Here is an 11,388-nt window from a genome sequence, read left to right on the forward strand (position 1 = left end):
CATGCCTCTTGTAGGTAAGTACCCCCAAGCCACCTTCCAGACAAACATGGCAACTCGTGGGTGGATGTGAAGCCTCCAGATCTAGCACCCCTCAATCTATCGGGTCGGGAACCTCCCAAACACCCGGGCCTTCACCTCTGGCCTCCCGGTCATGCTCCACACCCTCCTATCTGCCGCCCCATAGCAGGAATCGGTATAGATAGGATATGCTCGGCTAGGTGCTCCCCGAAGGTCTATCGAACAAGATCCTCGTTCCATGCCTGCCCCCTCGGGGTGAACAAATCATGAACTCTGCGCCCCTCCAAACAACCAACATCAATCAGGATAGGTCAGTCGTGGAGGGAAACCTTAGAGAACCAGTTGTCCTCCAAGACATCAATACCCCGGCCATCCCCAATCTCCCATCTGATCTCCAGTAAGACTACCGGAGGGCATGGGTGCAAATTTCCCTCTAAACAAAGGAGCTGCGGCGACTACTATAGAAGACAGTCGTGTCAACTAGATCCCCATACTTACCCTGCATTAGGACACCCTAGAAGCTACTCGGCTCCAAGAGAAATATGGCTGCTACTCTAGTCACGAGAACCTCCCGTCGCTCAATTAGGGAGTGGATCCCCAGACCTCCACTCCTAGTCGGCCGACAGATCGTCTCCCAAGCTAGTAGATCAACACCACTCCTGCCCCCTGTCGCCCCAACAAGAAACTCCTGAACTCTCTCCATACACCGCAGCCCTACCATCGGCATCATGGTATAGGATAACAAGTAAACAGGGATCGAGCTTAGAACTGAACGTACTAGGATAACTCTCCCCAGCATGGAAAGAGCGTCGGCCTCCATCCCTCCAGTCTGCACCTAATGCTCTGCTCCATCTGAGGGCACTCCGCCCTACACAGACGTCTACCAATGACCGGGACCCCTAAGTAGCTCAGAGTATCCTCCTGCTCCCCAATCCTAGGATGCCCGTGATCGCCATCTTCACCCCTAGGTGAGCTTTCGGGCTGAAGCAGATAGTTGACTTTGACAGATTAACCTACTGACCAGAGGCCGCACAATACTCCTTCAAAATCCTCCAATACCCTGAGCCGACCATCTGGACGCCCGTGCCAGCAGTAAGCAGTCATTAGTAAAAAGCAGGTGCGAAATCTGAGGCGACTCCGGCACTGGTCTATATGCCTCTACCTCCTGCAGCGCTGCGCCCCGCAGAGTGCTCTGGACAAAAAATCGGCACAAATGATAAACAATAGCGGCGATAGGGGCAACCCTGCCTTAGCCCGACTGAAGACTCAAAGAACTGCGAAGGAGAACCATTCACTAAAATGGCAAAGGATGGAGGCTGGATGCACTGCTGAATCCACCTAACCCAAAGAGGGTGAAATCCAAAGCTCACAAGAGAATGAATCACAAACTCCCACCTCATCCTATCATAGGCTCTCTCCATGTCAAGCTTGACTACCATCAAGCTCTGACCTTCGGCGCTCTCTCTCAAATAGCTTTAAACACCATTATTCATATCATTAAATTGTGAAAGTTGTTATTCTTTTCTAGTCCCTCATGCCATATTGTTTCAAATCAAAGTGTCATCTTGACCTCCAATCACTTCACATATTCAAATAGTGTGTATGTTGGCCTCTCGCATCCATTTGCATAAAGCTCTGAATGATAAATATATGATGTTCCATGTAATGAAAATATAGAGTTATATATACAAAATAGAGGCTAAAGAAATTGCCCTTATTTACCCTAAAAAAATTTTATGAAGCATCATATATATTATGTACAGAAATAACATAATAGTATGCTAAAATGTTAAAGACTTGATTGTAATTCAATTCAACTAATCACATAAATAACAATGGCAACACCATACACAAGGAAAAATAGATGGAGCAAAATATATGCTACTCTTACTACACAGTTTTCTGTCCTCTCATGGAGATAATTATTCCGTTTTTTGAGGTACAGAATTGGGCCAAAGCTCAATCCAAGTCTATAAAGATAATTACATAACTAAAAGGATGTCTCTCTAGTTTGATCATAAAAAAGGCCAGAAGGGCTGCCATCAGGAAGCAAAGCCAACATCACGGGGCCTTTAGCACCTTGTTCAACGGTTAAGATCCCAGAATTTCCATTTATGTCAGTTTTGACATAACCAGGATTCACACAGTTGACACAGATTGTGTGGTACCTCCTTGCAAGAATTCTTGTATAAGCATTCAAAGCTACTTTAGAGACTGTGTATGCAGCAAAGCTAGTTGGCCAGCCATTTTTGCTCAACTTTCCTTCCTTGAAATCATTTAGAAAGGAATGGACCAGTTCATCTAATTTCTTTTCGCTGAGCCTATTTACATCACCTATTTCTCTTTGGATGCTTCTATTGGGAATACCCTGAAATGAATATTAAAGAAAAAAAAACAAAGTCAAATTCTTTTAGAATAATTACTATTAGTAACAGAAGATCGGATATGATCAGGAGTTGAATAAATAAGAAGCTTGACATCAAAATATCAAGTCATCAGATTTTATTTGATATATGTTGTATTGCATTAAAATATTCAATGATCATGAACAAAGACACGATTTATCTAGATAGAAATTATAACAGCATCACTCTAAAAGTAATGCTTGAGTGTTAAAGTGAGCTATTGACAGATATGCTATACTATCAGCAAAACTTTGGATCCCAGAGAAGTGATACACGAGACATACATATTCTAAATTCAACTTAAGTAGTTCATAGATTTTCGGACTACTAAGTCAAAGAGGTTGATGTGTCTTTTTTCTCACTTCTTTAAAACTCACTTATTAAAGGTTGATAAGTCAAGAACTTTGGATTTCTTCATATTTTTCATTTTACTGACGTGCTGAACTTATCTTGGCTCAAGCTTACATGGTCATTGTTTTACTTTTGAAGCAATCATGTAACCTTTGAAGTTATCTAGTTCGAATTCTTTTCCTACATAGAGTGTATTCTATATGTTGGAAAACAAATCCACTAGTTTATATTGTGCAAAGTAAGAATTCTAGAGAAAGACAGAACCAATCTATTTCAAGGTTCTAAGCTTTGACAAAACCAATCTATTTCAGCCAAAATAGATCAGTTTTGACTGACACTGATTTGAAACTGATCCCCCATTTTGGGTGTTGATCAGCTACAGTTGATTTTAGACCAAACTAACCATTTCAGTGGTCTCGACCAGTTTGAGAAGAAACAAACTGGAACCAGCTACAGATCCCCTTTCAAATTTTTATTTACTTATTACTATCATATTGGAGTTTCTTAATTACATAGGTCATGACAACTTTTTGTAGATTTGTCCTTTTAGTTCTAGAATTAAAGAGGGGATGGGTTGATAAACATAACCCATGACTTGATGACCAAGGCCTCAAAGAAAAGGTTGTTATCATAATAACTAATGAAAAAAATCGAATAAAAGAAACCATTATTCGCCATAATGATATTTTTAATATGCAAATAAATATAACAATGTACAACGACATGCATTCACTTAAATAGTTATTTAACCTTAAATATATGAAAAAGAAGTTATGAAGAAAATATTTGAATACACTAGGTACTTGAAAGCTTCCCACTTTTTAAATATTTTTAAATATTAGCATCTGATCAAGGTTACCAGCAATTCTGAAACTGCTAAAACTGAAATAGATTCAATTGGTATCTCTTTTCTGCATGATTCTAAATATCAGAAGGCACTAAAAAATTACAATTGACAATTTTTATTCACATTTCGATATCCAATTAATTTTCTGTCAAGCTAAGGTGCAATCTTTTAGCAAATTAAGCGCTTAAGTCATTGATTTATATCACTGAGGTCAAAAACCACAAAGACCCAAGTGATTTAGGGGATGAAGGAAAACTTTCTAAAGAAAAATAAATAGAGCCATAAAATAAAAGCATGTTACCAGTGATCACTCATCCAAGTGATAGCTATAAGCATAGTCGGTGGAACCGTCCCGAACCGCCTGGTTCGAGGCATACCGAGCAGTACCAGTGGCGGACCGGGACAGTTCTGGCAACTAAAATGAGAAAGTAGGATGGACGGGGAGAAGGAGAAGGAAAAAGGGAAAACAAGAGAGAGAGCAGGCGAGGGAGGGAGAGGGAGAGGGAGGGTGGCGGTCGGCCGGCGGAGGGCTGGAGAGCAGTGCGGAGGAGCAGACGAGGCGTTCCGCCTCCAGTTTTTCTATTTCGTTCGAAAATAAATGGTTCAAAAATAACCGGAGGCGGAACCCCTCCTATGCCCCTCTGCGCGGCTCCCTAGCCCTCTGCCACCCTCCTTCTCTCTCTCCCTCTCCCCCTTCTCTCTCTCTCTTATCCTCTCTCCGGTTCTCTCTCTTTCACACGTCCTCTATTTTGTCAGTATGAGCTTGGCACGGAACAGCACGGGGGCGTACCGACCTGTGCCACTAGGCAAACCGGTCTGGGTCCAAATTTTGGCACAGCAATCCTTGGTTATAAGGAATTGGAAGTAATTATGAAATAATATATTATCACCATTAGGATGGCGATTTTTGTTTAGCCTAAGTCTTCTGACATTTACAAAGTCCATTGAATTAAAAGAAAGGGCAATAAACTAGAGTCCCAATCGATTCCTACATCACTGACTAATTTGTCAAGAAACAACTGAAGCTCTCACTTGTAACCAACACTTATTCGAAATAATGTGTTTGCCTACTCATGTATCAAAACTTGGTATGCCATACCGCCCCGAACCGCCTGGTTCAAGGCATACCAAACCGAACCAGGAGGGAACCAGCATGGTTCCCTCCCACAAAGTGAAAAAAGCATCGAAGCAATGCAAACCGCTCCGAACCATAATTCGGAGGAGAACCGGAGCAAACCGTCCGGTTTGCACCGATTTGGTGTTGTTCCCCCCCCCCCCTCCCCTCTTATAATTGAAGAGAGAGGCCATGAGAAGCTTCCGTTGCATCTCACGGCTCCTCACTTCAAATTTCTCGCAAATTTTCCACAAAATTCAAAAATAAACCCCGATTTCAATAATAAAATGCAAGATCCAAGCCTCTTTCAAGGTGAATCATTCTCCCCCTCTCTATTTCTTCCTTTTTTTTCATTTTTAGGCCAAAAATCGGCAAGAAAAATGAAAAGAATAGAGGTCATGCTCAAGTTTTTAATCTTAGTAAAATTTCATGCTGTAAATCTATGGATGATCTACATAATGACACTAAAATCTTAATTTTTGTTAAATCTATAATTTTTATATTAAAATATTAAATTAAAATTTAAAAAATAAAATAAAATGAAAAATATAATTGTAAAATTAGAAGCTAGTTTAGAGATATGCAAGCTACGGTCAACCTAAATTTAGTATCCATTTATTCAAAGTTGGGCACGATTATGTGCATGGTGGCCTAAGCCCGAGTTTGAATAAAATTGAGAAGGCCTTTGATGCATATCCCAAAGGATGAGAAAAATATACGTAGCACCCATGATAGGATGCTACATGAATCTGAGCTCAAATTAATTCTCTAAAATTTTTATAATCAAAAATATTTTTTTAATTTAAAAAATTATTAAAGATATATAATCAATAAAAAGCATGAAAAATTAGTACTACATATTAGATAATTCAAAAGTATTTTCTGAAGTGGAAAATATTTTTTAAATTTCTGATATATAAAATTATTTTTAAATTTAAAAGTTATTAAAAATATATAATTAATAAAAATATAAAAATAGTACTATACATGGATAATTCAAAAGTCTTTTCTGAAGTAAATAATATATTTTTTCATCATAGCAAAATTTTACTATTTTTAAATAATTAACAAATTGATATCTGCTTGAGTTTGCTCAATTTTACTGCCAGAGTATCTTACGAGTCGCATTTACTACTAGTGTCTTTCAATGGTCTCTCCACGGTCGTATTATTAGATAGATGATATTTCACAGAGCCAAAGCTTTAGTGAGAAATTCTACACCAATTATAACCTAGGGCACGTACCTTATGGGGTTGGGCGTATAGGACTACAATGCCATGTAGATAGAGGGATGAACTGATGTACCTTTTGATTACGTTAATGATCCTGACATTTATGAGACATCGACACTCCATCAAATTTTAGATACGGGTATGTATGCTACACTTAAATACATCTAATTCATTGTATCATTGTATATTTTGTATTTCATTAATTTTTTTTACAAATATACTGCTTGATCTACTTTAATTGAATTTCATGATATAATTATAGTCTATTTAGGATCAAAAGCATCATTTAAGATATACCAAATCGTAAATCATTAAATTAGGATGTTGACCCTAACAAAAACATCAAACGGCATCAAGAAATATCAAATTAGAGTTAATTATTCAAAAAACCAAAAAAAATGATTACACTTCATTAAATTTAAAAAAATAAAAAAAATAAAGAATAAAAAAAAGAGTGCTGGTCCACAGCGTACCGTGTGTCGGTACGATACCAAAGCAATACCATACTGAACCAGTGGTTGACCGGTATCGGCACCAGTACCAGTTCAGTCAACCTTGTACCAGATATTTATGACTGCAAAAATTGCAAGAAAATTAAAAAATTATCTCTTTCATATCTTAGTTTGGTCTTTCCTTAAACCTAGATTATTAGAAAATAATTAGTTTAACGTCATATAGGTGATGATACCTTGACAAAAAATAGTTGCAGCTACTTTATGGCATAACGTTCATGTGCAAGTGGATCCAAATTGATTTCTCAGGCCTAGCTTACATCAATTATCCTAAGCTTAAAGTAGTTTAACAGTTATCCCATATATTATGTCTTGGCCTCACGAATCCTCCATTCTCTCCTATGAATGGCTATACCATATGACAAATAGAAGTGCTTTAGAAACCCTCAAATCCCATGAAGCTATGAAGTTCATAGATATAGATAGAATTCTGATTAGGAAACTCTAACAAAAAACTTATCCAGTTCCATGCCATGTCATATCATATGATTAGAACTCTGGTTTCATTCCTTCCATCAAGGTAGAGTAGGCTATAGACTATAATGGTGAATATTTCATTATACATGCATTTATCATGGCTATCATTAAATGAAAAGAATCTCATGTTGTATTCATACCTGTAGCTTCCCATAAACTGAAGAAACATTCACTATCCGTGGAGATTGTGATAACTGAAGAAGAGGTAGCAGAGCCTCTGTGACTTTCTTGGCTCCATAATAGTTTGTGTTTAGACATTCTTCTGCCTTCTTATAAGTCTCTCGAGACATAAAGAAGCTTGAACCTCCACCACGCTGCTCTATGTGAAAACAAAGCAATTAATACTTTATTCGCAATTAATACATGCAGATATGAACACTGGCAAAAACAAATAAAAATAAAAAGAAATATTTATCAGTGACAAACATAATATAAGCTGCTCCATTAGATCATTAAGACAATATTTACATTATTGAATCAAAACCACAACCATTATTGCCGCCGAAGCATCTAAGGTTAACCTGGGGTTGCACGGGTTTTAGTTCCACATTAGGCGCTACCCCACATTGGGCGCCAATTATCTATTTGGAAAATTTTATGTTAGTAAAATTTAGGAAGTTTTGATATTAGTAAACTTTTCTTTAGAGAACTTTTGATATAATTATAAAATTTTAATAGTTAAAGTTATACTAAACTTGGAGAAAGCCCAACTTGGAAAGGATTCCTAAGGTTCTATTGTATTAAAAATACCCCCATTCTGGAGTAATTGAGTTATTGAATTGGTGAATTATTGCCACCTCTTCTCTCTACTCTCTCTCTCTCTCTCTCCTTCCTTTTGGTAGATTCCTAGGATTTGTAAGTGATTGTTCGTGAGATTTTTATCCTTGGTGTGGCCGTCTTAGGTGGTGATTTGGCCTCAGAAGAGAGAGACCACTGTGCCTCCTCAACAGTCACCCATTGTCATCGGAAGCTAATAGGTGCGTGGATTCACCACTCCTGCCATTTAGGCTTTGACATCGCCGTAATGGAGTTTCTACCTCGCTACAATTGGCTCTGTCAACATCCTCTTCGTTTCATTTATTTTCAAGCTAAGTTCAACACCTCGTGGCATCAATTTTATACAGGAAACACCATAATATACTAGAGTAGGTATTATTATTATTATACTAGCCAAATCATAGTTTTAAGGAGTTTTAAAAGTGATGCCAAAGAAATTGACTGCACTTACTCTTTGAGAGTCTGATTCTGTTCCAAGAATCCCTGCATTGTTTACCTGAGGGAGTAGAGCAAAAAATACATTGTTTAGGCACAAAACTTTGGTAAAGGAGATCAAGAAGAAACTCAATCATTTGAACTATTTAATACATTGTTTATAAATTCTGTCCTACCATGTCCTGCCATCCTTATATATATCCATGCCTTGTTGCCATGCCAAATGATCTTCTAGTACCGATGATACTATGTGGGCCTCACAAAATTAACTAGCAGATAGCAAAAGAAATGGAGCAGCATATTTCATGTTTTGGGTGGCAGAATAAGCAAGAGGTGAGGCAATGCTACTTGGGAAAACAAGGAAGCCTAGATTTCCTTTTTTTACATGTATGATTTTCTTTTATTTTATGATTACCGATCCCTTCATTCATCAGCATAACAAGAACCAAGCATGAAAGACAGATATGAGTTACTTGTAATATCTTGATCATCTCAGCAAAATGGAGATAGAAAAGAAGGTTGAGAGGCAAACTAATAGTAACACAGAATTGATATGTCACATATTCCTACCAAAGCATTATAAATGTCTATTTGACTTCATCTAACCACATACACACAGTTTCTTTTATAAAATAGTGCTCAACAAAATAGATATTTGTCCAAGTACCTTTACATCTTAGTTGTCTTCTTAATGGCTTTTAGCCAAGTCTAATACAACTGTCTGTTGATATTGTGGAATAAAACGCTCTGGTGATGGATAGACAAGCTTGATTAGCTATAGCATGATCAGAAGATATTGTTCCTTTCTCTTCTTCTTTTCTTTGACGGAAAAATGTAAGGTAATTCCATTCAACCTGTAAGAAGGTATCACAGTAGAGGGACAAGAAGAATAGCCCCTAGTTGAGGAACATTCATCATTAGAACTAACAAAATACAAACATATGCAGGAAGAGAATTAGTTCTCATGCAAAAATAAGAGAATATATGATTCGTATAGGCAATTGAAACTTGGAAGTTTTTGTGCCCTTCTAATATGTACTAAAATGGCCATGGACATGTACCAAAAAAAGGGGAAAAAAGGGAGGGCGGCATGGACAAGCAATAAGCAAATAAATTCAATAGCTTAAGGCCCGGATCATGAGATATAATCTCCAATCTTACCAATATATCAAGCCTGCCAAACTGATTCCTGACAAAATCCGCCAAGGAAGAAGCATTAACTGAGTCAGTAACATCCAGCTGATGGAACACCACATCAGATGCTCCGGAAGCCCGAAGCTTCTCAACAGCTGCAGTCCCCCGCTCTTCATCTCGTGCCGTCAACAGCACCTGGACTCCGTTGGATGATAGCTGCCTGCATATCTCCAGTCCAATTCCTTTGTTGGCCCCTGTCACTACTGCAATCCTACAATGCATAGAAGTTGGGAATCAAAGATTTTGAAGACTGGGTTCAAGGATCATTCAAGAGAGAACTCTACCTCTTTGGGGTTCCTCTGCCTAGAGCCTTTTCCATCGCAAATGAATTATTTTTGGGTTTAACACCTATCAGGTTCCACAAGAGGTCGAGGAAGGTCCCCAACTTCGCTTGGAAATTCATTTCTGTAGGATTCTCTCGGCTACTTCCTTAGTGGGTAGTGGGAGACCTGAACAACCCACTCCCTCCTTCTCGGAAAGAGATGCTGGCCGACTCGCTTGGCTCGCCTATCTCCATCTCTCGAGGACCAAAGCGTGAGACACCTGGCATCAGGATTGAGGACCACCGTCTCCTGGCATCTTCAAAAGGAAGGCTTCAGCTTTACCAAAACAACAGGAGGCTTTCGTCATCGCTTGACGAGCAGAGAGCGATCAGGTGAAGACGAAACTGGTATCCTATCCGATCCACCAGTGCCAAGTCGGCTTGGGAATCGGTTGGAAAACCAGCGTAAGCGGGTCAAGGATGCTAATCGGCGCTGGTGGACTGGGGCTATGTATCGCCCACCCCTAAGGCTACAAATAGGTCAAGATTTCCGGCCTATTTTAGAGGACCCAGACCCAGACCCGACCTGGTTAGACCCAACTCGATCCATTTTGGAGGACCCACGAGGTTAGATTGGGTTCTAAAATTGGACCAATTCCATTTTTCAAATCAGATTTGAGTTTACTGAATTCAAACCCGACCCGATCCGACCAACCCATTTGAATTTTGGTTGTTAATAACTTATTGACAATCTCAATGCAATATCACTCTACGGCCACTTGCACCAAAGAGTCTTGAGATATGAACAATGAATGGATATGCGCAACTACATCATTTTGCTTTTATCCCTGCTCAAATTTTATTAAGAGCAAAACCCATTAATATATTGCTGGTTAACCGGTTTAAGCCTTTTAAAAGGTCACCAACAAAAGAAAAAGGTATAATAGATAGGTTCGAAGGTAGCCAGTTTTGGAATGTTGCATACTATAATTTGAGACAACAGGAATGAGTCTATCCTTGAGGAAGATCTTAGCTTTCTGGAATGTCATTGGCTTTCCAAAGAGAAACAAGAAGAAGTGGTTTAACTCTGCCGTTATTAAGGAATTTGTACATGTGAGGCCCAATAGTCCCACATCGGAAAGACTCGTTCCAAAGCCTGGGCATATGAGGCGGGTGTCTCCTAATCCTGCAGACGCGTTTTGGGTGGAAAACAAAACCGGGGAGGGGTGAAGGACGCTTGCGTGAAGCCCCAGAACCGGACAATATCTGGCAGGGGAGCCCCGTGTTCCCCCCTCATGTGGCCCCCACGTGGGCACTAGGTGCCTCACGTGCCTCGCAGAGGCGGGGGCGTGACATTTGGTATCAGAGCCGAGGACGGCTCTTGTCCGATGGTGGGAAGGGTGTGAGGCCCAATAGTTCCACATCGGAAAGACTCGTTCCAAAGCCTGGGCATATGAGGCGGGTGTCTCCTAATCCTGCAGACGCGTTTTGGGTGGAAAACAAAACCGGGGAGGGGTGAAGGACGCTTGCGTGAAGCCCCAGAACCGGACAATATCTGGCAGGGGAGCCCCGTGTTCCCCCCTCATGTGGCCCCCACGTGGGCACTAGGTGCCTCACGTGCCTCGCAGAGGCGGGGGCGTGACAGTACATGTCGCTGGTGAAAAGCTTTAGAATGGAGTTGAATCCCTCCAAGATTACATTTGTGGTGGTCCGTGGTCTAGAATTTGAGAGGAGGACAACTAGTTGGGTTTGTTCTGATTAAGA

General features: G+C 39.8%; 1 protein-coding gene across 1 annotated transcript; it reads right to left on the reverse strand.

The window, feature by feature from the left end:
- Nucleotides 1–1,822: 1,822 nt before the first annotated feature.
- LOC120108631 ((+)-neomenthol dehydrogenase-like) lies at nt 1,823–10,057 on the reverse strand. The gene is made up of 5 exons (XM_039122288.1): nt 9,647–10,057; nt 9,330–9,573; nt 8,185–8,229; nt 7,097–7,270; nt 1,823–2,386 (listed from the first exon to the last, which is right to left on the reverse strand). Exons 1-5 carry the CDS (start codon nt 9,763–9,765, stop codon nt 2,009–2,011), a joined length of 960 nt encoding a protein of 319 aa, XP_038978216.1. The 5' UTR covers nt 9,766–10,057; the 3' UTR covers nt 1,823–2,008.
- Between the last annotated feature and the right edge of the window lie 1,331 nt (nt 10,058–11,388).

Source organism: Phoenix dactylifera, unplaced genomic scaffold, assembly GCF_009389715.1.
Source record: "Phoenix dactylifera cultivar Barhee BC4 unplaced genomic scaffold, palm_55x_up_171113_PBpolish2nd_filt_p 001448F, whole genome shotgun sequence".
Lineage (NCBI taxonomy): Eukaryota > Viridiplantae > Streptophyta > Magnoliopsida > Arecales > Arecaceae > Phoenix > Phoenix dactylifera.

Coding starts and splice junctions, on each gene's coding strand:
- LOC120108631 (XM_039122288.1), bottom strand. CDS start 9,765: ATGAATTTCCAAGCGAAGTTGGGGACCTTCCTCGACCTCTTGTGGAAC. Junction 8,230..9,329: donor TTGGCAGGCTTGATATATTG/GTAAGATTGGAG, acceptor CTACTCCCTCAG/GTAAACAATGCAGGGATTCT. Junction 2,387..7,096: donor CAGTTTATGGGAAGCTACAG/GTATGAATACAA, acceptor TATTCATTTCAG/GGTATTCCCAATAGAAGCAT.